Source organism: Salmo salar, chromosome 16 (genome assembly GCF_965601325.2).
Source record: "Salmo salar chromosome 16, fSalSal1, whole genome shotgun sequence".
NCBI classification, from domain to species: domain Eukaryota; kingdom Metazoa; phylum Chordata; class Actinopteri; order Salmoniformes; family Salmonidae; genus Salmo; species Salmo salar.
Genome location: NC_138306.1, coordinates 81,392,079 through 81,419,578, shown reverse-complemented (window position 1 = coordinate 81,419,578; position 27,500 = coordinate 81,392,079). Strand labels below are relative to the sequence as shown.

Sequence of the window (27,500 nt, the reverse complement as noted above, 5' to 3'; positions counted from 1 at the left end):
ATTCAAGGTAAAGTATACACCTGTTGTATTCAGTGCATGTGAAAAATGTAATTTGACTTAATACAACTGTAACAGTAGTGGTATAGTAGTGTAACGGTGTGGTATAGCAGTGTAACGGTGTGGTATAGCAGTGTAACGGTGTGGTATAGCAGTGTAACGGTGTGGTATAGCAGTGTAACGGCGTGGTATAGCAGCGTAACGGCGTGGTATAGCAGTGTAACGGTGTGGTATAGTAGCGTAACGGTGTGGTATAGCAGCGTAACGGCGTGATATAGCAGCGTAACGGTGTGGTATAGTAATGTAACAGCGTGGTATAGTAGTGTAACAGCGTGGTAGTGTAACAGTGTGGTATAGTAGCGTAACAGTGTGGTATAGTAGCGTAACGGTGTGGTATAGCAGCGTAACGGCGTGGTATAGCAGCGTAATAGCGTGGTATGGTAGTGTAACGGCGTGGTATAGCAGTGTAACGGCGTGGTATAGCAGTGTAACAGTGTGGTATAGTAGTGTAATAGTGTGGTATAGTAGTGTAACAGCGTGGTATAGTAGTGTAACAGCGTGGTATAGTAGTGTAACAGCGTGGTATAGTAGTGTAACAGCGTGGTATAGTAGTGTAACGGCGTGGTATAGCAGTGTAACAGTGTGGTATAGTAGTGTAACAGCGTGGTATAGTAGTGTAACAGCGTGGTATAGTAGTGTAACAGTGTGGTATAGTAGTGTAACAGCATGGTATAGTAGTGTAATAGTGTGGTATAGTAGTGTAACAGCGTGGTAGTGTAACGGTGTGGTATAGTAGTGTAACAGCGTGGTAGTGTAACGGTGTGGTATAGTAGTGTAACAGTGTGGTATAGTAGTGTAACAGTGTGGTATAGTAGTGTAACAGCGTGGTATAGTAGTGTAACAGCGTGGTATAGTAGTGTAACGGTGTGGTATAGTAGTGTAACAGTGTGGTATAGTAGTGTAACAGTGTGGTATAGTAGTGTAACAGTGTGGTATAGTAGTGTAACAGCGTGGTAGTGTAACAGTGTGGTATAGTAGTGTAACAGTGTGGTATAGTAGTGTAACAGCGTGGTATAGTAGTGTAACAGCGTGGTATAGTAGTGTAACGGCGTGGTAGTGTAACGGTGTGGTATAGTAGTGTAACAGCATGGTATAGTAGTGTAACAGCGTGGTATAGTCGTGTAACAGCGTGGTATAGTCGTGTAACAGCGTGGTATAGTAGTGTAACAGTGTGGTATAGTAGTGTAACAGTGTGGTATAGTAGTGTAACAGTGTGGTATAGTAGTGTAACAGTGTGGTATAGCAGCGTAACGGTGTGGTATGGTAGTGTAACAGCGTGGTATAGTAGTGTAACAGTGTGGTATAGCAGTGTAACGGCGTGGTATGGCAGTGTAACGGCGTGGTATGGCAGTGTAACGGCGTGGTATAGCAGTGTAACGGCGTGGTATAGCAGTGTAACAGCGTGGTATAGTAGTGTAACAGCGTGGTATAGTAGTGTAACAGCGTGGTATAGTAGTGTAACAGCGTGGTATAGTAGTGTAACGGCGTGGTATAGTAGTGTAACAGCATGGTATAGTAGTGTAATAGTGTGGTATAGTAGTGTAACAGCGTGGTAGTGTAACGGTGTGGTATAGTAGTGTAAGAGTGGTAGTGTAACGGTGTGGTATAGTAGTGTAACAGTGTGGTATAGTAGTGTAACAGTGTGGTATAGTAGTGTAACAGCGTGGTAGTGTAACGGTGTGGTATAGTAGTGTAACAGTGTGGTATAGTAGTGTAACAGTGTGGTATAGTAGTGTAACAGTGTGGTATAGTAGTGTAACAGCGTGGTATAGTAGTGTAACAGTGTGGTATAGTAGTGTAACAGCGTGGTATAGTAGTGTAACAGCGTGGTATAGTAGTGTAACAGCGTGGTATAGTAGTGTAACAGCGTGGTATAGTAGTGTAACAGCGTGGTATAGTAGTGTAACAGCGTGGTAGTGTAACGGTGTGGTATAGTAGTGTAACAGTGTGGTATAGTAGTGTAACAGCGTGGTATAGTAGTGTAACAGCGTGGTATAGTAGTGTAACAGCGTGGTAGTGTAACAGCATGGTATAGCAGTGTAACAGTGGTATAGTAGTGTAACAGTGTGGTATAGTAGTGTAACAGCGTGGTAGTGTAACAGTGTGGTATAGTAGTGTAACAGTGTGGTATAGCAGTGTAACAGTAATCTAACAGTATTGTAATAGTACTGTACTAGTGCGGTATAGTATTGTAACAGTGTGGTGTATATTGTAATAGTGTGGTATAGTATAGTAATAGTGTGGTATAGTATTGTAATAGTGTGGTAAAGTATTGTAATAGTGTGGTATTGTATTGTAATAGTGTGGTATTGTATTGTAATGGTGTGGTATATACTGTAACAGTATTGTAACAGCATTGTAATGGTACTGTAACAGTATTTATACAGTAGTGGTGTAACAGTACTCTAACAGTATTGTAATAGTAGTGTAACAGTACTGTAACATTGTAATATTGTAGTATTGTAACCGTAGTGTAATAGTATAGTATTTTAACCGTAGTGTAATAGTAGTGTAACAGTACTGTAACAGTATTGTAATATTGTAGTACGGTACCTTGGCCTTGCTGCTCTCACAGGACTGCAGACTGGCTAGGATTTGGCTCTCGATGGCCTGGACCCAGGCGTCTCTCTCCTCGTACGAGGTGGCCTCAAAGTGCCACGTCTGGCCCGTCAAAGACACAATGGTCAACTCAAAGTTCTCCTCTTGTTCTGGAGGACAGAGGGATATAGGGACGGAGAGAAAGAGAGGGTCACTTTTAGAGTTGGTGGCATACACACATCTCATGCACTGTTACACACACATTAATGCACTGCTACACACACACACACACACACACACACATCTCATGTACTGCTACACACACCTAATGCACTGCTACACACACACACACCAAATGCACTGCTACACACACACACACACACACACACACACACACACACACACACACACACACACCTAATGCACTGCTACACACACACACCTAATGCACTGCTACACACACACACACCTAATGCACTGCTACACACACACACCAAATGCACTGCTACACACACACACCAAATGCACTGCTACACACACACACCAAATGCACTGCTACACACACACACCAAATGCACTGCTACACACACACACCAAATGCACTGCTACACACACACCAAATGCACTGCTACACACACACCAAATGCACTGCTACACACACACCAAATGCACTGCTACACACACACCAAATGCACTGCTACACACACACCAAATGCACTGCTACACACACACCAAATGCACTGCTACACACACACCAAATGCACTGCTACACACACACACACACACACACCTACCTACTGCACTGCTACACACACACACCTAATGCACTACCACACACACACACACCTAATGCACTACCACACACACACACACACTAATGCACTGCTACACACACACCTAATGCCCTGCTACACACACACCTAATGCCATGCTACACACACACCTAATGCCCTGCTACACACACACACCTAATGCCCTGCCACACACACACACACCTAATGCCCTTCTACACACACACACCTAATGCCCTGCTACACACACACACCTAATGCCCTGCTACACACACACATCTAATGCACTGCCACACACACACACACAAACTAAGCAAAAAAAGAAACGTCCTTTCTCAGGACCTTGTCTTTCAAAGATAATTCGTAAAAATCCAAATAACTTCACAGATCTTCATTGTAAAGGGTTTAAACACTGTTTCCATGCTTGTTCAATGAACCATAAACAATTAATGAACATGCACCTGTGGAACGGTTGTTAAGACACTAACAGCTTACAGGCAGTAGGCAATTAAGGTCACAGTTATGAAAACTTAGGACACTAAAGAGGCCTTTCTACTGACTCTGAAAAACACCAAAAGAAAGATGCCCAGGGTCCCTGCTCATCTGCGTGAACATGTCTTAGGCATGCTGCAAGGAGGCATGAGGAGTGCAGATGTGGCCAGGGCAATAAATTGCAATGTCCGTACTGTGAGACGCCTAAGACAGCGCTACAGGGAGACAGGACGGACAGCTGATCGTCCTCGCAGTGGCAGACCACGTGTAACAACACCTGCACAGGATCGGTACATCCGAACGTCACACCTGCAGGACAAGTACAGGATGGCAACAACTGCCTGAGTTACACCAGGAACTCACAATCCCTGCATCAGTGCTCAGACTGTCTGCAATAGGCTGAGAGGCTGGACTGAGGGCTTGTAGGCCTGCTGTAAGCCAGGTCCTCACCAGACATCACCGGCAACTTCCGTCGCCTATGGGCACAAACACACCGTCGCTGGACCAGACAGGACTGGCAAAAAGTGCTCTTCACTGACGAGTCAAGGTTTTGTCTCACCAGGGATGATGGTTGGATTCGTGTTTATCGTCGAAGGAATGAGCGTGACACCGAGGTCTGTACTCTGGAGCGGGATCGATGTGGAGGTGGAGGGTCCCTCATGGTCTGGGGCGGTGTGTCACAGCATCATCGGAGTGTGCCTGTTGTCTTTGCAGGCAATCTCAACGCCGTGCATTACAAGGAAGACATCCTCCTCCCTCATGTGGTACCCTTCCTGCAGGCTCATCCTGACATGTCCCTCCAGCATGACACTGCCACTGTGCCAGTAAGTTCTCCTCACCTGCTACGTTAGTTCTCCTCACCTGCTACGTTAGTTCCCCTCACCTGCTACGTTAGTTCCCCTCACCTGCTACGTTAGTTCCCCTCACCTGCTACGTTAGTTCCCCTCACCTGCTACGTTAGTTCCCCTCACCTGCTACGTTAGTTCCCCTCACCTGCTACGTTAGTTCCCCTCACCTGCTACGTTAGTTCCCCTCACCTGCTACGTTAGTTCCCCTCACCTGCTACGTTAGTTCTCCTCACCTGCTACGTTAGTTCTCCTCACCTGCTACGTTAGTTCCCCTCACCTGCTACGTTAGTTCTCCTCACCTGCTACGTTAGTTCTCCTCACCTGCTACGTTAGTTCTCCTAACCTGCTACGTTAGTTCTCCTCACCTGCTACGTTAGTTCTCCTAACCTGCTACGTTAGTTCCCCTCACCTGCTACGTTAGTTCCCCTCACCTGCTACGTTAGTTCTCCTCACCTGCTGAGTAAGTTCCCCTCACCTGCTGAGTAAGTTCCCCTCACCTGCTACGTTAGTTCACCTCACCTGCTACGTTAGTTCACCTAACCTGCTACGTTAGTTCCCCTCACCTGCTGAGTAAGTTCCCCTCACCTGCTGAGTAAGTTCTCCTCACCTGCTACGTTAGTTCTCCTCACCTGCTACGTTAGTTCCCCTCACCTGCTACGTTAGTTCTCCTCACCTGCTGAGTTAGTTCTCCTCACCTGCTACGTTAGTTCTCCTCACCTGCTACGTTAGTTCTCCTCACCTGCTACGTTAGTTCTCCTCACCTGATGAGTAAGTTCTCCTAACCTGCTGAGTTAGTTCTCCTCACCTGCTACGTTAGTTCTCCTCACCAGCTGAGTAAGTTCTCCTCACCTGCTACGTTAGTTCCCCTCACCTGCTACGTTAGTTCCCCTCACCTGCTACGTTAGTTCCCCTCACCTGCTACGTTAGTTCCCCTCACCTGCTACGTTAGTTCCCCTCACCTGCTACGTTAGTTCCCCTCACCTGCTACGTTAGTTCCCCTCACCTGCTACGTTAGTTTTCCTCACCTGCTACGTTAGTTCCCCTCACCTGCTACGTTAGTTCCCCTCACCTGCTACGTTAGTTCCCCTCACCTGCTACGTTAGTTCCCCTCACCTGCTACGTTAGTTCCCCTCACCTGCTACGTTAGTTCCCCTCACCTGCTACGTTAGTTCCCCTCACCTGCTACGTTAGTTCCCCTCACCTGCTACGTTAGTTCCCCTAACCTGCTACGTTAATTCTCATCACCTGCTACGTTAGTTCTCATCACCTGCTACATTAGTTCTCATCACCTGCTACGTTAGTTCTCATCACCTGCTACGTTAGTTCTCATCACCTGCTACGTTAATTCTCCTAACCTGCTACGTTAGTTCTCATCACCTGCTACGTTAATTCTCCTAACCTGCTACGTTAGTTCTCATCACCTGCTACGTTAATTCTCCTCACCTGCTACGTTAATTCTCCTAACTTAATTCTCCTAACCTGCTACGTTAATTCTCCTAACCTGCTACGTTAATTCTCCGAACCTGCTACGTTAATTCTCCTAACCTGCTACGTTAATTCTCCTAACTTAATTCTCCTAACCTGCTACGTTAATTCTCCTAACTTGCTACGTTAATTCTCCTAACCTGCTACGTTAATTCTCCTAACCTGCTACGTTAATTCTCCTAACCTGCTACGTTAATTCTCCTAACTTGCTACGTTAATTCTCCTAACTTGCTACGTTAATTCTCCTAAGCTGCTACGTTAATTCTCCTAACCTGCTACGTTAATTCTCCTAACCTGCTACAAAAGTCACTGTCTGTAGCTGTATTCCATCTAGTCAAAAGCCTTTTCAGTGGAACAGATCAGAACAGTCTGTCAGCTCTACCACAGAGCCTAGTGACCTCTGGAACCCCTCCACATCCACCCCCCCCGGCCAGGATATCCCCCCAATTACAGGCCCTGTGGCCCCAGTGGCCACCCCAGGACCCTTAGCTATCAGTGGTCCAGAATAAAGGCCAGTCATTACAATCACAACCTCCCCAGAGGGGAACACATGGGTCTGCTACCCAAACCTCACCCACCATAGGCTAAATGGGGCCACTGTTTTAGAGAGAGTGACGCAGGCTTTCACAGTTAACGTCAAAGCCCTGACATTGTGTGTCTCATTTGCGGGGTCACATTTGGAAGCTGTTAAGAACAAAAGGAGGGATTGAAGAAGAGGTGAAGTGGAGGAACATGGCAGGGTGGGAAGGAGGAAGGCACAGCTGGTTCTGATGAGGGAGATCAGACACCAACCTGGTTCCGTTTACAATTTACTCCAATGAGAAGGGACAGGGGGCCCAATTACATAATGAGGAGCCAATCAGCCCCCTCCTCACGCCTCATCAGCCCTCCAGCATGTGCTAATCAGAGGGCTTCTCAATAGGACTACCTGAGGAACCGGTGTGGGTAACAGCACCACGGTCTTGTCGTGACTGACTTGTCATCAGCGGAAGCTGGCTACATTGGTGGTAGCTGCGTTAACAGCTTATGGCTCTGGAGTGCATGAAACCTATATACTTCAAATAATACATTCCAGCACTAGTCAACCAGTTAGAATAGACTAGTAATCACTGACAGCTTTGTGATGTGTTCTGTCTGGGAGTGGAGGTCTGATCACCTCCCTGGGAGAAGATTACAAGTTTAATCAGCCGAGAAAAGGGAGAACGGCCAGAGAGAGAGACAGAGAGAGAGTCAGGCTGGAGGAGCCAAACCATTTACTCCTCTCCTCCTTTTCCTCACTCACTCATTTAGTTAATTGGCTTCCTCTCAGAGACCAGTGAAGCTGAAGTTCCCTTCTGGCTTCAGAGTGTTCAGACCCACAATGAAAGGCCTTTGTCTCCCTACATCTCTCTCTGCCTGTCTAAGGATGGGAGGATAGGCCCTGTGGCTAAATAAGTTAGAAACCTGAAGAGCCTTTAACTTCCTGCATGGGTAAAGAGACTGAAGATGTTGCAGGCCTGTCTCACTGTCTTCAGACTACATGATTCACCTGAAATAACCTCATCCATCTCGTCCTACAACCTTAAAGCTTATTTTCATCTTAGAGACATAGCTACAGTTGAAGAACTAAAGTATTTCTGCAGAGGTCAAATACTGTCCCTAAAGAGGCCTATCTGATGCATCTCAGAGGTCAAATACTGTCCCTAAAGAGGCCTATAGGATGCATCTCAGAGGTCAAATACTGTCCCTAAAGAGGCCTATAGGATGCATCTCAGAGGTCAAATACTGTCCCTAAAGAGGCCTATAGGATGCATCTCAGAGGTCAAATACTGTCCCTAAAGAGGCCTATAGGATGCATCTCAGAGGTCAAATACTGTCCCTAAAGAGGCCTATAGGATGCATCTCAGAGGTCAAATACTGTCCCTAAAGAGGCCTATAGGATGCATCTCAGAGGTCAAATACTGTCCCTAGAGAGGCCTATAGGATGCATCTCAGAGGTCAAATACTGTCCCTAAAGAGGCCTATAGGATGCATCTCAGAGGTCAAATACTGTCCCTAAAGAGGCCTATCTGATGTGTCTCTCCCTATTTGTGTAAGAGAGCTCCTGGGACTGTGATGTCGTCTCATCCTAGATTGGGCCCCACCCCTCAAACGCTGACAAGCCCTGTGGGGTCAGGAACAATGTTCTCATCATAATTAAATGTTCCTGCTTTTCTCTGCAGAGGGGGAGAGAGGGGGTGGTTGTTTGACAATTATGGAAACCAACAATGCAGAAAGTCGAGCCCAGCTAGCCGAGGCATAAATTAATGCTGTTCCAACCCCCATCGCTCCTCCCCCTCCTCAAGTCGATTAATGAATTTCAAAATAAAAATGAAAGGGCATTAGGCTGTGCAATTGTGTAACCCCCCCTTTCTAACACTCCCACCCCCAATTTTCCTCTGCAAACCCTGAAATGAGGTGGCCATTACTGGGATGCCCACTGAGTCATGAGAGGCTGCCTCAGTCTGTCTCCTATACTGCCCTGATATAGCACATCCTGTCCGTCTGTCTCCTATACTGCCCTGATATAGCACATCCTGTCTGTCTCTCTCCATACTGCCCTGATATAGCACAACCTGTCTGTCTCTCTCCTATACTGCCCTGATATACCACATCCTGTCTGTCTGTCTCCTATACTGCCCTGATATACCACATCCTGTCTGTCTGTCTCCTATACTGCCCTGATATACCACATCCTGTCTGTCTCTCTCCTATACTGCCCTGATATAGCACATCCTGTCTGTCTGTCTCCTATACTGCCCTGATATAGCACATCCTGTCTGTCTCTCTCCTATACTGCCCTGATATAGCACATCATGTCTGTCTCTCTCCTATACTGCCCTGATATAGCACATCGTGTCTGTCTCTCTCCATACTGCCCTGATATAGCACAACCTGTCTGTCTCTCTCCTATACTGCCCTGATATACCACATCCTGTCTGTCTGTCTCCTATACTGCCCTGATATACCACATCCTGTCTGTCTGTCTCCTATACTGCCCTGATATACCACATCCTGTCTGTCTCTCTCCTATACTGCCCTGATATAGCACATCCTGTCTGTCTGTCTCCTATACTGCCCTGATATAGCACATCCTGTCTGTCTCTCTCCTATACTGCCCTGATATAGCACATCATGTCTGTCTCTCTCCTATACTGCCCTGATATAGCACATCCTGTCTGTCTCCTATACTGCCCTGATATAGCACATCCTGTCTGTCTCCTATACTGCCCTGATATAGCACATCCTGTCCGTCTGTCTCCTATACTGCCCTGATATAGCACATCCTGTCCGTCTCTCTCCTATACTGCCCTGATATAGCACATCCTGTCTGTCTGTCTCCTATACTGCCCTGATATAGCACATCCTGTCTGTCTCTCTCCTATACTGCCCTGATATAGCACATCCTGTCTGTCTCCTATACTGCCCTGATATAGCACATCCTGTCTGTCTCCTATACTGCCCTGATATAGCACATCCTGTCTGTCTGTCTCCTATACTGCCCTGATATAGCACATCCTGTCTGTCTCTCTCCTATACTGCCCTGATGTAGCACATCCTGTCTGTCTCTCTCCCATACTGCCCTGATATAGCACATCCTGTCTGTCTGTCTCCTATACTGCCCTGATATAGCACATACTGTCTGTCTCCTATACTGCCCTGATATACCACAGCCTGTCTCTCTCCTATACTGCCCTGATATAGCACATCATGTCTGTCTCTCTCCTATACTGCCCTGATATAACACATCCTGTCTGCCTCCTATACTGCCCTGATATACCACATCCTGTCTGCCTCCTATACTGCCCTGATATACCACAGCCTGTCTGTCTGCTATATGGCTCTGAGATACCACAGTCTGTGTGTGTGTGTCTGTCTGTCTCCTATACTGCCCTGATATACCACAGCCTGTCTGTCTCCTATACTGCCCTGATATACCACATCCTGTCTGTCTCCTATACTGCCCTGATATACCACAGCCTGTCTGTCTCCTATACGTCTCTGATATACCACAGCCTGTCTGTCTTCTATTCGTCTCTGATATACCACAGCCTGAATTGAAACCTGTCTGGCAGTATGAGAAGGTCCTTGGTTAGATTTGATATGAGTATCACAACATAAGCTATCTGTTAACCTGAGACTTCTCAAAGGGAAATGGGCACTCAGACGCACTCCGACGTGAAGTACACGTCAGCCTTTATTTGATATACTCTTTCAAGCACACACGCAGGGACACCCAGTCGCACTCTCCGTCGCCCCGCCACTCGTAGTAATCACACCACTGCTCTGAGCTACAGGGGAGAGGGAGAGAGAGAGAGAGAGAGAGAGAGAGAGAGAGAGAGAGAGAGAGAGAGAGAGAGAGAGCGCTGTCGTCGGGGCAATTTGTGAACTCTGACACGACCAATCTTTAACAGCACAACAATACACACCCAAATATAATATAGACCCTTCACCAATTCCAGGCAGTACAGAGGAGAGGCTGCACTACACATGTGGATGGACCAGGACTCAGGACCAGGACCCAGGACCAGGACCCAGGACCAGGCCCGGCAAGAGTACCCCGAGAGAGAGAGGGTGTATGTGGGGTTGGGGTGGGTCTGGGGGCTGCAGTGAGGGGGGAGGATGCGTCTGGGAAAATGAGAGGGGGAAGGAGGGGGGGTGAGGCTCAGGAAACAGAAATTAAAAGCCTTAAATGTCAATGCACACAGTATTGCTTGGTGAAACAGGTCATTACTCCCTACAGTATTACCACCATTTTACAGCATTAACAACCTGGAAAATAGTGCAGCAATTGTTCACGTCTCAAGAAATAAATATTTATTTCTTATTGAACAAGTACATCATATAAAGGGGGGGGGGGGGGGCCCTATGGAATATAGGGAACTCTTCCTGCTGTTGATTATGATGCCTGATGCTGTCCATCACATACAGTAAAAACCATGAGCCACCAGTTAAGTTGGACTGCCGAAGCACAGGGGGGAAAAGTCACAAGGCACCACACACACACACACACACACACACACACACACACACACACACACACGACACACACACACAGACACACACACACACACACACACACCGTGACGTCCATGACACCAGAGAGAGCGCATGCTCCAGGATGCTCTGTGTGTCTAAGGTGTCTGACTTGGCAGTGAGAGGGGGACCGGAGGGACAGAGGAAAGTACACATGGACATGAGGCGCAAACATGTCCACTGAGACAGGTCAAAGGGCAAAGATGGAGACAGGTGGACATCGTGGAGTGGAAGGCTGCCATCTTGGGTGTGTGAATTCTCTCCATCATGGTAGGTTAACCAGTCAGTTAGTTAGTTACCCTCCTAGTTGCTGTTACTCTCTCCATCATGGTAGGTTAACCAGTCAGTCAGTTAGTTACCTTCCCAGTTGCTGATACTCTCTCCATCATGGTAGGTTAACCAGTCAGTTAGTTAGTTACCCTCCTAGTTGCTGTTACTCTCTCCATCATGGTAGGTTAACCAGTCAGTTAGTTAGTTACCTTCCCAGTTGCTGTTACTCTCTCCATCATGGTAGGTTAACCAGTCAGTTAGTTAGTTACCTTCCCAGTTGCTGATACTCTCTCCATCATGGTAGGTTAACCAGTCAGTTAGTTAGTTACCCTCCTAGTTGCTGTTACTCTCTCCATCATGGTAGGTTAACCAGTCAGTCAGTTAGTTACCTTCCCAGTTGCTGATACTCTCTCCATCATGGTAGGTTAACCAGTCAGTTAGTTAGTTACCCTCCTAGTTGCTGTTACTCTCTCCATCATGGTAGGTTAACCAGTCAGTCAGTTAGTTACCTTCCCAGTTGCTGTTACTCTCTCCATCATGGTAGGTTAACCAGTCAGTTAGTTAGTTACCTTCCCAGTTGCTGTTACTCTCTCCATCATGGTAGGTTAACCAGTCAGTTAGTTAGTTACCTTCCCAGTTGCTGATACTCTCTCCATCATGGTAGGTTAACCAGTCAGTTAGTTAGTTACCTTCCCAGTTGCTGATACTCTCTCCATCATGGTAGGTTAACCAGTCAGTTAGTTAGTTACCTTCCCAGTTGCTGTTACTCTCTCCATCATGGTAGGTTAACCAGTCAGTTAGTTAGTTACCTTCCCAGTTGCTGATACTCTCTCCATCATGGTAGGTTAACCAGTCAGTTAGTTAGTTACCTTCCCAGTTGCTGATACTCTCTCCATCATGGTAGGTTAACCAGTCAGTTAGTTAGTTACCTTCCCAGTTGCTGATACTCTCTCCATCATGGTGGGTTAACCAGTCAGTTAGTTAGTTACCTTCCCAGTTGCTGATACTCTCTCCATCATGGTAGGTTAACCAGTCAGTTAGTTAGTTACCTTCCCAGTTGCTGATACTCTCTCCATCATGGTGGGTTAACCAGTCAGTTAGTTAGTTACCTTCCCAGTTGCTGATACTCTCTCCATCATGGTGGGTTAACCAGTCAGTTAGTTAGTTACCCTCCCAGTTGCTGATACTCTCTCCATCATGGTAGGTTAACCAGTCAGTTAGTTAGTTACCTTCCCAGTTGCTGATACTCTATCCATCATGGTAGGTTAACCAGTCAGTTAATTAGTTACCTTCCCAGTTGCTGATACTCTCTCCATCATGGTAGGTTAACCAGTCAGTTAGTTAGTTACCCTCCCAGTTGCTGATACTCTCTCCATCATGGTAGGTTAACCAGTCAGTTAGTTAGTTACCTTCCCAGTTGCTGTTACTCTCTCCATCATGGTAGGTTAACCAGTCAGTTAGTTAGTTACCTTCCCAGTTGCTGATACTCTCTCCATCATGGTAGGTTAACCAGTCAGTTAGTTAGTTACCTTCCCAGTTGCTGATACTCTCTCCATCATGGTAGGTTAACCAGTCAGTTAGTTAGTTACCTTCCCAGTTGCTGATACTCTCTCCATCATGGTAGGTTAACCAGTCAGTTAGTTAGTTACCTTCCCAGTTGCTGATACTCTCTCCATCATGGTAGGTTAACCAGTCAGTTAGTTAGTTACCTTCCCAGTTGCTGTTACTCTCTCCATCATGGTAGGTTAACCAGTCAGTTAGTTAGTTAGTTACCTTCCCAGTTGCTGATACTCTCTCCATCATGGTAGGTTAACCAGTCAGTTAGTTAGTTACCTTCCCAGTTGGTGTTACTCTCTCCATCATGGTAGGTTAACCAGTCAGTTAGTTAGTTACCTTCCCAGTTGCTGATACTCTCTCCATCATGGTAGGTTAACCAGTCAGTTAGTTAGTTACCTTCCCAGTTGCTGATACTCTCTCCATCATGGTAGGTTAACCAGTCAGTTAGTTAGTTACCTTCCCAGTTGCTGTTACTCTCTCCATCATGGTGGGTTAACCAGTCAGTTAGTTAGTTACCTTCCCAGTTGCTGATACTCTCTCCATCATGGTAGGTTAACCAGTCAGTTAGTTAGTTACCTTCCCAGTTGCTGATACTCTCTCCATCATGGTAGGTTAACCAGTCAGTTAGTTAGTTACCTTCCCAGTTGCTGATACTCTCTCCATCATGGTAGGTTAACCAGTCAGTTAGTTAGTTACCTTCCCAGTTGCTGATACTCTCTCCATCATGGTAGGTTAACCAGTCAGTTAGTTAGTTACCTTCCCAGTTGCTGATACTCTCTCCATCATGGTAGGTTAACCAGTCAGTTAGTTAGTTACCTTCCCAGTTGCTGTTACTCTCTCCATCATGGTAGGTTAACCAGTCAGTTAGTTAGTTACCTTCCCAGTTGCTGATACTCTCTCCATCATGGTAGGTTAACCAGTCAGTTAGTTAGTTACCTTCCCAGTTGCTGTTACTCTCTCCATCATGGTAGGTTAACCAGTCAGTTAGTTAGTTACCTTCCCAGTTGCTGATACTCTCTCCATCATGGTAGGTTAACCAGTCAGTTAGTTAGTTACCTTCCCAGTTGCTGTTACTCTCTCCATCATGGTAGGTTAACCAGTCAGTTAGTTAGTTACCTTCCCAGTTGCTGATACTCTCTCCATCATGGTAGGTTAACCAGTCAGTTAGTTAGTTACCTTCCCAGTTGCTGATACTCTCTCCATCATGGTAGGTTAACCAGTCAGTTAGTTAGTTACCTTCCCAGTTGCTGTTACTCTCTCCATCATGGTAGGTTAACCAGTCAGTTAGTTAGTTACCTTCCCAGTTGCTGATACTCTCTCCATCATGGTAGGTTAACCAGTCAGTTAGTTAGTTACCTTCCCAGTTGCTGATACTCTCTCCATCATGGTAGGTTAACCAGTCAGTTAGTTAGTTACCTTCCCAGTTGCTGATACTCTCTCCATCATGGTAGGTTAACCAGTCAGTTAGTTAGTTACCTTCCCAGTTGCTGATACTCTCTCCATCATGGTAGGTTAACCAGTCAGTTAGTTACCTTCCCAGTTGCTGATACTCTCTCCATCATGGTAGGTTAACCAGTCAGTTAGTTAGTTACCTTCCCAGTTGCTGTTACTCTCTCCATCATGGTAGGTTAACCAGTCAGTTAGTTAGTTACCTTCCCAGTTGCTGATACTCTCTCCATCATGGTAGGTTAACCAGTCAGTTAGTTAGTTACCTTCCCAGTTGCTGATACTCTCTCCATCATGGTAGGTTAACCAGTCAGTTAGTTACCTTCCCAGTTGCTGATACTCTCTCCATCATGGTAGGTTAACCAGTCAGTTAGTTAGTTACCTTCCCAGTTGCTGTTACTCTCTCCATCATGGTAGGTTAACCAGTCAGTTAGTTAGTTACCTTCCCAGTTGCTGTTACTCTCTCCATCATGGTAGGTTAACCAGTCAGTTAGTTAGTTACCTTCCCAGTTGCTGTTACTCTCTCCATCATGGTAGGTTAACCAGTCAGTTAGTTAGTTACCTTCCCAGTTGCTGATACTCTCTCCATCATGGTAGGTTAACCAGTCAGTTAGTTAGTTACCTTCCCAGTTGCTGTTACTCTCTCCATCATGGTAGGTTAACCAGTCAGTTAGTTAGTTACCTTCCCAGTTGCTGATACTCTCTCCATCATGGTAGGTTAACCAGTCAGTTAGTTAGTTACCTTCCCAGTTGCTGATACTCTCTCCATCATGGTAGGTTAACCAGTCAGTTAGTTAGTTACCTTCCCAGTTGCTGATACTCTCTCCATCATGGTAGGTTAACCAGTCAGTTAGTTAGTTACCTTCCCAGTTGCTGTTACTCTCTCCATCATGGTAGGTTAACCAGTCAGTTAGTTAGTTACCTTCCCAGTTGCTGTTACTCTCTCCATCATGGTAGGTTAACCAGTCAGTTAGTTAGTTACCTTCCCAGTTGCTGATACTCTCTCCATCATGGTAGGTTAACCAGTCAGTTAGTTAGTTACCTTCCCAGTTGCTGATACTCTCTCCATCATGGTAGGTTAACCAGTCAGTTAGTTAGTTACCTTCCCAGTTGCTGTTACTGTATATGTTACGCAGACTACCAACACGGTTAAGTTTCCACGCTTGATGTTTGGCTGCGTCCCGACGGGCGGCAGGAGGAGAGATGGAGAGAAGAGGACAGCGTAGAAGAATGAAGACAACACAAATATAAAGACTAAAAAAGGTGTAATCAACCAGCAGCACTAGAGGGGGAGGAGTCAGGTGTAATCAACCAGCAACACTAGGGGGGGAGGAGTCAGGTGTAATCAACCAGCAACACTAGGGGGGGAGGAGTCAGGTGTAATCAACCAGCAGCACTAGAGGGGGAGGAGTCAGGTGTAATCAACCAGCAACACTAGGGGGGAGGAGTCAGGTGTAATCAACCAGCAGCACTAGAGGGGGAGGAGTCAGGTGTAATCAACCAGCAGCACTAGAGGGGGAGGAGTCAGGTGTAATCAACCAGCAGCACTAGAGGGGGAGGAGTCAGGTGTAATCAACCAGCAGCACTAGAGGGGGAGGAGTCAGGTGTAATCAACCAGCAGCACTAGAGGGGGAGGAGTCAGGTGTAATCAACCAGCAGCACTAGAGGGGGAGGAGTCAGGTGTAATCAACCAGCAACACTAGAGGGGGAGGAGTCAGGTGTAATCAACCAGCAGCACTAGAGTGGGAGGAGTCAGGTGTAATCAACCAGCAGCACTAGAGTGGGAGGAGTCAGGTGTAATCAACCAGCAGCACTAGAGGGGGAGGAGTCAGGTGTAATCAACCAGCAGCACTAGAGGGGGAGGAGTCAGGTGTAATCAACCAGCAGCACTAGAGGGGGAGGAGTCAGGTGTAATCAACCAGCAGCACTAGAGGGGGAGGAGTCAGGTGTAATCAACCAGCAGCACTAGAGGGGGAGGAGTCAGGTGTAATCAACCAGCAACACTAGAGGGGGAGGAGTCAGGTGTAATCAACCAGCAACACTAGAGGGGGAGGAGTCAGGTGTAATCAACCAGCAGCACTAGAGTGGGAGGAGTCAGGTGTAATCAACCAGCAGCACTAGAGGGGGAGGAGTCAGGTGTAATCAACCAGCAGCACTAGAGGGGGAGGAGTCAGGTGTAATCAACCAGCAGCACTAGAGGGGGAGGAGTCAGGTGTAATCAACCAGCAGCACTAAAGTGGGAGGAGTCAGCTGTAATCAACCAGCAGCACTAGAGGGGGAGGAGTCAGCTGTAATCAACCAGCAGCACTAGAGGGGGAGGAGTCAGGTGTAATCAACCAGCAGCACTAGAGGGGGAGGAGTCAGGTGTAATCAACCAGCAGCACTAAAGTGGGAGGAGTCAGGTATAATCAACCAGCAGCACTAGAGGGGGAGGAGTCAGGTGTAACAACCAGCAGCACTAGAGGGGGAGGAGTCAGGTGTAATCAACCAGCAGCACTAAAGTGGGAGGAGTCAGGTGTAATCAACCAGCAGCACTAGAGGGGGGGAGTCAGGTGTAATCAACCAGCAGCACTAGAGGGGAGGAGTCAGCTGTAATCAACCAGCAGCACTAAAGTGGGAGGAGTCATGGGCTGGGCATGGACTTGTGTGGGAGGGGCTAAGGTGAGTTGCAGTGACAAATCACAAGTCAGCAGTAGAAGCAACACAGGAACAGTTGATGCTGAACAGTACGGCCTTATCATTCACAGAGACTTTTAATTTACCATGACAACCTGGCAGTGGCATGTGCACAGAATGGAAACTCAAAAAAGATATAGAACAAGTCGAATAGAACTGGTTTAAAAAAATAGATGTAAAACAAATCCAAGCTAAGAAAAGGTTATCAGAGAGGGGAGAGGGGTAAAATGTTTCTCTCTCCCACTGAAGGTGTTCAGGTCCTAGACTATGTGACTTCTGCTTTCACCTTCTATAATGAGGTACATACTCCACTCTAAATACACACTTATTCCCCTCGCGTCTCGCCCCTGAACCCTCACAGCCCCCACCGACGCTACTGTTATTTTCCCAACATCCCCCGAGGCTACCAAGAACATTTGCTACACAACGATACCAGAAGAGAAAGTACATTTATTCACCGGTCCCCCACTACAGCACAGGAAAAGGGAACATTCTGGTAATGGGTGTGTGAGGTTTAAATGTTAGACTGCTTGTACGAGCCTCGGCCTTATTGTCCTTCAAGGTGCTATTTTCCCCCACACAGGAATCTGGAGCAATCACAAAGAAATACCACAATATATGTTCAAGTAATTTACATCTGCACCCACACACTGCAGTGTGTGTGACCTCTCAAATATTTGGGTTCTCTGTACTTCGGGTCCTTTGTACATCCAACGAATGATGGTCTTCTGCTTGGGAAAGACCACCTGGGACCTTTAACAAGTTGACCTTTGGTGTCACACCTGCTGTACCTCTATGGCTACAAAGTGACCTTAATTATCTTCCATTTTAGGGAAATGGCCAAAGCGTTTCAGCAGACCCACCTACCCTCTTAGGGCTAAATGATAAATGCATCAAGACGCTTCAGTCACAACCCAGACCCCACCCACTTCTGCTCTCTTTAACAACCTGTGTGGAATGAATCCCCCAATCACCCAGTCTGCTATCTAACCACCTGATCCTCTGATCCCATACCAGATCATAGAGAGCGTTTTGTCCTGACTAACATCCATCTCCTCTCCAGGAATGCCTCTTTCTCACTCCAGGAGGGAGGGATCTGCAGCTGGTCTCCTGCGCTGTGTGAGGCCCCATCTCCACCTCCCATCTCAAGGGGGCCACAGGAAGGCTTTCATGTCCCCAGTCTCCCATCTGAGGGCCAACTTTGGTATCTCCAGCAGGCTCGCGGTCAGATCCCCCTTCAAAGGTCCTGCGCAGCGAGGAGCCGGACCCCGTGCTGTAGTGTATGTAACCAGGGGTAACGACCTAACGAGGTGCTCTTACAGAGAGACAGTTAATTGTGGGGCTGTGATCGACGGAGCACACAGAGAAGGAGTGATACACCTGATGCAGGTGGCTGTGAAAGAGAGGAAAGGGGGAGGAGAGGGATGGAGGGGTAGAGATTAGGGGGTCTCCACGTGTCAAGCATGTGGGGTGAGGGGGGTCTGGCTCAGTGGCAGGAAGAAAGGAAGAGGATGAGTAGAGTCTTTGTTTTAGGGAGAGAGGGTGGAGAGAGCAAGTAGCTTTTCATTAGAAATAAAAGGATCCCCTGTTTTAGCCATGTAGGAAAACTGTTTCCTCACAACCTTAAAGGGATACTTCAGGATGTTGGCAATGAAGCCCTTTATCTACTTCCCCAGAGTCCGATGAAATCATGGATACCATTTTTAGGTGCCTGCGTGCAGTTTGAAGGACATTGCTAACTAGCGTTAGCGCAATGACTGGGAAGTCTATGGTAACTGCTAGCATGCTAGTAGATACCATAGACTTCCAGGCATTGCGCTAACTTAAGTATCCCTTTCAGTTCACACACAGACGAGTGTGCATGCACACGCACACACGGAAAGCATGGTGAGTATAATGTAATATCAGAAAATTAACACAATTGTAGATTTTTTTAATGTAAATTTACTAACATCTGAAGGAGAAAGAAAACAGAAAAAAAGAGAAATAGAAAACAGAGAGAGTGACATGGAGATGGAGGGACCAGATAGATGAAAGAGAGAGAGGAAAGAGAGAGACATGGAGAGAAGGAGACAAGAAGAGACAAGAAGAGAGGAAAGAGACCAGGAGAGATGAAAGAGAGACAAGGAGAGACCAGGAGAGATGAGAGAGAGACAAGGAGAGACCAGGAGAGATGAAAGAGAGACAAGGAGAGACCAGGAGAGATGAAAGAGAGACAAGGAGAGACCAGGAGAGATGAAAGAGAGACAAGGAGAGACCAGGAGAGATGAAAGAGAGACAAGGAGAGACCAGGAGAGATGAAAGAGAGACAAGGAGAGACCAGGAGAGATGAAAGAGAGACAAGGAGAGACCAGGAGAGATGAAAGAGAGACAAGGAGAGACCAGGAGAGATGAGAGAGAGACAAGGAGAGACCAGGAGAGATGAAAGAGAGACAAGGAGAGACAAGAGAGATGAAAGAGAGACAAGGAGAGACCAGGAGAGATGAAAGAGAGACAAGGAGAGACAAGAGAGATGAAAGAGAGACAAGGAGAGACAAGAGAGATGAAAGAGAGACAAGGAGAGACAAGAGAGATGAAAGAGAGGAGAGAGAGAGACATGGAGAGAGAGAGAGAGAGATGAAAGAGATAGGAAAGAGAGAGACATGGAGGAAAGAGAGAGACATGGAGAGATAGTCAGAGTGACGTATAACTTTACGGTGGCCCTACCTGGGCTAAAGGAGAAGGAGCGGTGAGGGTGCGGACGGACCAGTGTGGAGCAGAGGGCGGCCCGCCCCGGCCCCTCACCTCATGAATAACGGGTGTGTGTGACAGCCTGATACTTCATCTGGGTCGTGGTGTGACAGGCGTAGAGAGGCCCCACGCTGTCGCGTGGTGCTTAATGGCTAAATTGGGAGACTGTTACTAATCGCTTATTGAATAATGAAAGTGCCACAGCTGATAAAAGATTTCAATACGGTGGATTATTTATAATATTTCACTTAAGTGCCCCGCTGACGAATGGGGCGAAGGGGCTGCACAGAGGCCGGCTGGCTGGGGGAGCGTCTCACAATGCTCGGCCTTCAGGAAAAGCGTGCTGGGTTGGGGGTTTGAAGGAAGCACGCTCCACCTAAAACATTTTTTGAATAAAGTGTGTAACAACACAAGGAATTAATCCACAATGAGTAACGATTACTTGGCCATATACAGGGAGTACCAGTACTGAGCCAATGATAACTTGGCTATATACACGGGGTACCAGTAGGGAGTCGATGTGCAGGGGTACGAGGTAATTGAGGTAGATATGTACATATAGGTAGACAAAGTGACTAGGCAACAGGATGATAATAAACTGTAACAGCAGCGAATGTGATGAGTCAAGAGAGTTTGTTCAAAAATGGTCAATGCAGATAGTTAAATAGTTAACCAATAGTTACCCAGACTAACTATTTAGCAGTCTTATGGCTTGGGGGTAGAAGCTGTTCAGGGTCCTGTCGGAGCCAGACTTGGTGCATCGGTACAGCTTGCCGGATACCAAGCAGTTGCCATACCAAGAGGTGATGCAGCCAGTCAAGATGCTCTCAATGGTGCAGCTTGTAGAACCTTATGAGGATCTGAGGGCCCATGCCAAATCTTTTCAGCCTCCTGAGGGGGAAGAGGCGTTGTTGTGCCCTCTTCATGGACCATGATAATTCCTTAGTGATGTGGACACAAGGAACTTCAAGCTCGTCAGGAAGTCCATGATCCAGTTGCAAAGGGAGGTGTTTGGGTCCTTAGCTTAGTGATGAGCTTGGAGGGAACTATGGTGTTGAATGCTGAGCTGTAGTCAATGAACAGCATTCTCACGTAGGTGTTCCTTTTGTCCAGGTGGGAAAGGAGAGTGTGGAGTTTAGAGATTGCATCATCTCTGGATCTGTTGGGGCGGTTTGCAAATTGGAATGGGTCCATGGTGTCTGGGATGATGGTTTGATGTGAGCCATGACCAGCCTTTCAGCGCATATCATGGCTACAGATGTGAGTGCTACAGGGCGATAGTCATTTAGACAGGTTACCTTGGTGTTCTTGGGTACAGGGACTATGGTGGTCTGCTTGAAACATGTAGGTAAGTTTAGACACTTGCCAGCTGGTCAGCGAATGCTCCGAGTCCCTGTCCTGGTAATCCACCTGACCCTGTGGCCTTGTGAATGCGAACCTGTTTAAAGTAGGGATGCAACAACATTATTGGCCGATACCGATATCTGATATTCTCCTTACAAAACCATAATGATATTTACAATTTTTGCGGCTTTTTAAGCGTTCTAGTACAGCTAAATAGTTGAAACACACAATGGCCAAAAAGTTATTTTGTTTCTTGTCTGCGTTGAAGTAGCGGTCCTTGTACCTAGCATCGAGCATGGTGGCGACACAGTAAAGAGGCTCAGAGAGAACGCCACCGAATCGCTTGTTCACAGCCTCAGCAGTGTTGTTGAGCAGGCATGTCAATACCATGACAGAGGGTATCACTGCTACAGACACTGTTGATGAGCTTATTTCTCCAGTCAGTTCTTTGAATGGAGCTAGGAATGTGTTCATGTTTCCAAGTTTCAAACATGTTCTCAAATGCCATTGAAACAGCAGCAGAGGTATGACAACCAGCACATTCAGGAGCATGAAATACGACTTTCCTCAGTACGAAATCCTTGTCGACCCACTGTGCTGTCAGACTCAGCATGCTTATGGGGCTGACATCGCTGGTCCAAATGTCAGTCGTAAAGCTAATAACAGTAATGCACATAGCAAGTAGCTCATGGATGTGCGTTTCAACAATACTGTGCAACTCCGGTAGGGCAACATCTGAAAAATAGCGCCTACCGGGGTTTGAGGTGCTCGACCAGTGCGCGAAGGCCAACATCACCCACGACAAAGAATGGTTGATTGTCAAGGGCAATGAATTCCATTATCTTGGCGTTAATGGATTTCGCCTTTTGAGTTGTCTCGCTGAAATGTTCTTACTCTTTCAAATGACTGCTCGACTTGAACTTGTTTAGTTGTTGGAAGTTTGCACTTAGAGTATTTTTCTGCTTTTGTTCTGTGTAGCGCTGTATTTTTCGTGGCGTCATTACGTTATCTACCTACGTTATATAGGTATGCACGTCAGCTTTGACATTGGTTTTGCACATCGGCGTTAAACTAGACATCGGACCGATGCCGATGTTGGCATTTCTAGCTAATATCGGCCGATTACAATATGCTTACAGATATATCGTGCATCCGTAGTTTAAAGGTCTTACTTCGGCTACGGAGAGCGTGGTCACACAGTCGTCCGGAACAGCTGGTGCACTCATGGTTTAGTGTTGCTTGCCTCGAAGCGAGCATAGAAGGTATTTAGCTCGTTTGATAGATGAAAACTCTCTTGGTAAATAGTTTGATCTACAGCTTATCATGGGGTATTCTAACTCAGGCGAGCAGAACCTTGAGACTTCCTTAATATTAGAGATCGCGCACCAGCTGTTAAAGACGCCACCTCCCCTGAGCTTCCCGATGCCACTGCTCTGTTCTGCCGCTGTATAGAAAAACAACCTTGATTTATATTTACCATGTCCTTGTTCAGCCACGACTCAGAGAAACATAGGATATTACAGTTCTTCAGATCACGTTGACAGGATAGTCTCGAAAGGCGCTCATCCATTTTATTCTCCAGTGATTGCTCGTTCAACCAATAGCACGGCGGGTAGAGGTGGTTTATCTACTCTCCGATAAAGTCTCGTCATGTATCCTGCACGCCGGCCTCTATAGCACCGTCTCCTTCTTCGTGTCTGGGCTTTGGGCTTGGTCCGGGATGATCAATATAAGTTTCACCTCCAAATATTATATACAAAAAAAAATACATTTTATGGTCAGCAGCCAACGAAATGGACACAGCGCCATTCTAACTATGAAGGAGAATGGACGAATATTAAATCAGTTTCAAGAGTGAAGATATGGACCAGCCGCTGGACACCTTTTTCATAAAGCCCGCTGGGTGCTACGATGATTTCAAACGGTGTCAGATCACTCACCTCAGATAAACACACATGAAACGGTGTCAGATCACTCACCTCAGATAAACACACATGAAACGGTGTCAGATCACTCACCTCAGATAAACACACATCAAACGGTGTCAGATCACTCACCTCAGATAAACACACATAGTAAGTTCAATTCACTTCCTACATTCAACATGGCCTGTTTGCGAGCTAGGTGAAATATATTACACATGTCCCATTCCCAGTAGTCTATCTGCTCCAGTATTCCTCCCAGTCCCAGCCAGCCAGCCAGGCAGGCAGGAGAGGAGATAGAGTGACCCCAGACAGAGACAGAAGACAGGCACTTGTCTTGTCAGCCACGTGATTCCCTCTGATGGAAGTGCTACACATTACATCACACATCTGCTACCAACTCTGCATCTGTTCCACTCCCATTCACAATGGTGTGTGACGTTTTGTGTATGTATATGTGCGCATGAGTGAGGATGCATCAGTGTGTTTGATATTTGAGCCTATAAACCTGTGTATCCACAAGTAAACGTGTGTTTAAGAGCAATCCATTCAGTGCCATTCATTGTGACAGAGTACTATGTCATTTTATTTTATTTTTTATTTTACTAGGCAAGTCAGTTAAGAACAAATTCTTATTTTCAATGACGGCCTAGGAACAGTGGGTTAACTGCCGCTGTTCCTTTGAACTTGCAACCTTTCGGTTACTAGCCCAACGCTCTAACCACTAGGCTACCCTGCCGCCCGTCATGTTTACTATTAGCAGTGCTGAAAACACACATCTGACTGACAGATAGAAAGAGAGGAGGAATGGAGGGATGAGAGAAAAGAATGGAGAACCCCCTTCCACAAGCAGAGTGACGTCAGGGGGCTCGTGGGAAGACATGGCTGCGTTTCCCATACCTGTTCCTACGGCAACATACGGTGCCTTATCATATTCAAATATGTTATTTAATTCATTTAACGTACCATGTATTTATCCGGTTTAATATCATTGGAATAAAATCTCTTTAAAAGAGTTACCTGGTCCAAGACAGCTAAAGGGTAAGCCTAGTTAGATATTCAGCCATCGTTGACAATCATTAGTTATCTGAAATCAATAGGTTAATCATAGTTTTGTACTTCCTAGGTTTGTTGCTGCGTTCTTTTCCAGACTCATTCATTCAATAGCAGAGCAGCTTAGCACCTAGGACCCAGTTAGTGTATAGCCTTGGTGTTTGTTAGCTAGGGGGAGCGTTTTAGCGGGCGGACCAGGGCTGGAAAACGGAGAGGGGAGGGGAGATGGCGTTACCTTCCGCAGTACCAGAGAGGCCGTCGGCTTTGAAGTTGCTGGTGCTCTTCTTCCGGCGGTGCTTCTTGCGGTTGGCGTGCGGCGAGGGGGGCGGGTCCATCTTAGGGCTGGTGGTGTTGGAGATGGAGGGGCTGGAGCACACAGACTCTCCCAGACCCGTGTCTACAGGGAAAGAGACAGACCGTTAGATAATACTGCTTCTCGACAACAAGAAGATGGACGCAATGAAGGACCAGAAATACTTTTGACAATATGTTGAGTAACCAAGAGTAAACAGCAACTAGGGCTGTGAAGGTAACTGAATAACCGTGTAACTGACGGTTATGGATGAAGACGGTCATGAAAATAAAATAACCGTCAAAAGCGTTTAAAACATGCCTACATTCATTTTAGGATAAAAAAATAAATATTTAACTTTATTTTCATGTAGATAAACTTTACTAATGATTATAAGCAGTTGTTTTGCTAACTTGGTCTATTAAACTTTCTACATCTCTTCCTCTTTCCAACTGTCCTTTGATGCTGGAGCAGCTCATCTGCTAGACACGGGGGTGTTCAGCTCTATAGACTATGGAACTTTGATGCTGGAGCAGCTCATCTGCTAGATGCGGGGGTGTTCAGCTCTATAGACTATGGAACTTTGATGCTGGAGCAGCTCATCTGCTAGACACGGGGGTGTTCAGCTCTATAGACTATGGAACTTTGATGCTGGAGCAGCTCATCTGCTAGACACGGGGGTGTTCAGCTCTATAGACTATGGAACTTTGATGCTGGAGCAGCCCATCTGCTAGACACGGGGGTGTTCAGCTCTATAGACTATGGAACTTTGATGTGTTGACTTTCTTTTATTCAATGCACGTTTTCATTGCTTGCTAGTAAATAAATAAATAAATAAGGTATTTTACATTTTAGGGGATGTGTCTGACTATTCATTCATTATTCAACAGCAGTGGACAATGTTGTTCTGGCTCAGAGGCCTATAAGGCTCTAATGTTGTCAAACGGACAACCAGCCAATCCTCTCCAACCTGGCATGGTACAGTATCATTTGATACAGAATCTTTTCTTAATTTATAGACTAATCAACGCTGATCAGGGCCGGTCCTGGTCCATATCCCGCCCTAGGCGAGACCAAAAAAAAATGTACGCCCTCCTATCCCCGCTAAGTAGAATAGTAGCCTGGGCTAAACAGAGACGGCCCGCAATGCTCTTTTATGAATGCACATGTGGTAGCCTACTGTTTGTAAAACAGCCAATTTACCGTTTATCTCTGTCATTTAGTAACATTAATTTCTGTTAATGGAGGTATTAATTATAGTAATTTACCATTATCATTCTCGGAGTGGAAACGTTGTTAGCAGAGCTCACAACCTGCTACACTTGTGAGACACAAGTTGTGGTTTATTTCATACCATCATTTACGCGCTCCATGTGAGCAATGAGCATGTGTCTGGTTTCTCTGTCCTGTTAATGTGAGCATGTGTCTGGTTTCTCTGTCCTGTTAATGTGAGCATGTGTCTGGTTTCTCTGTCCTGTTAATGTGAGCATGTGTCTGGTTTCTCTGTCCTGTTAATGTGAGCATGTGTCTGACTTCTCTGTCCTGTTAATGTTGACAGAGCGCACGCCCCTGTGCATGCATAGAAGAACCTGGCCTGCTTCTCGCAAATGTTCAATGAAGGAAAGGGCCCATTTGGGGATGTCTGATTTCTGATAGTCTTAACTCACCAACACTAATAAAGCTGATCTTCTTCGCAGTGATGGAGGCATCACTACAGAGCCGGGTTCGATCCCAGGCTGTGTCGAAGCAGGCGGCGACCGAGAGACCAATGAGGTGGCACACAATTGGCCCAGCGTCGTCTGGGTTAGGGGAGGGTTTGGTCGACCGGGATGTCCTTGTCCCATCGCGCTCTAGCGACTCCTTGTGGTGGGCCGGGCACATGCACGCTGACTTCGGTCGCCGGCTGTACGGTGTTTCCTCTGACACATTGGTGCGGCTGGCTTCCGGGCAGTGTGTCAAAAAGCAGTGCGGCTTGGCAGGGTCGTGTTTCGGAGGACGCATGGCTCTCAACCTTCGCCTCTCCCGAGTCCGTACGGGAGTTGCAGCGATGGGACAAGATTAACTACCAATTGGAGATCACGAAATTGGGGAGAAAAAGGAGTGAGCTTCCTCACCTCACACTGCAAGTCAACGAAGTCCGCATTTACATTTTTTTATTTTTTTTACATCCAATTATTATAATAGTTCCTCACAGTACTTGAAAAATCTTTCCAACTCTCTCCCCCTTGATAATCAGCATTACTGAAAATGAGACTATGGACATGTTGCGTGTATTTGTTTCTATTGTAATGATTGTCAATTTCATGCTATATCACAGCTGTCCCTTCATACTTTCCTTGTCAATTCATTATCTTATAGTCTACTTTCAGAAAGACTAAGGTAGGCCAAGGTTTTTTTTAATATGTTTTAAGGAAAGGAGAAATATTTGCTTGTGTCTGACATACTACGCTGGTGGTTTTGACTGACCGGTGTGAGTTGACTGATTCTCTCCACAGGCCTATATGTACCTTTCCTAAAGTAGCCTGTCTGGTCTCCATCTCTTAATAAGAATCAAACGCTCCTGTCATGATTTCATCTGGTAAAAGGCCTATTTTCAGGAGCTCATATTATGTTACGTCTCTCGTTACGCCGTCCTCTCTTTGAAGAACATATGCCACTGCCATCGAATGACCGCAGCAGCAGGGTATGTGACGTTATACAAATACTTCGGGAAAAGAGGGAGAAAACACAACGGACTTCGTTTGAACGGTTTTGTGCGTCGGAATTGGATCTGTATAAAAAAAGGTAAATATGCAGAAAAGCTGCAGACAAGGTAGGCATCTTTGTTCAGACTCCTTTAAAGTTGGGCAAATATGAAAATGAGAGATGATCTCCAACCTGGCATTTCTGAATTGTAGTAATATTTATAATTAATAACCTGAATAATGAAATGCCATGATAATAA

At 46.3% G+C, this 27,500-nt stretch overlaps 1 protein-coding gene across 8 annotated transcripts in view; it reads right to left on the bottom strand.

Annotated features, from left to right (window-relative positions):
• LOC106575459 (arf-GAP with GTPase, ANK repeat and PH domain-containing protein 1) overlaps positions 1-27,500 on the bottom strand; it is a 281,459-nt gene that overhangs the window by 36,917 nt on the left and 217,042 nt on the right. For 7 of the 8 annotated variants that reach the window (XM_045698088.2, XM_045698090.2, XM_045698087.2 and 4 more), the window contains 2 exons: positions 24,500-24,661; positions 2,611-2,765 (listed from right to left, as the gene is read on the bottom strand). In XM_045698088.2, the coding sequence (XP_045554044.1) occupies positions 2,611-2,765; positions 24,500-24,661 (317 nt within the window). The remainder of the gene's footprint in view (positions 1-2,610; positions 2,766-24,499; positions 24,662-27,500) is intronic. The other variant, XM_045698084.2, reaches the window with a different exon arrangement.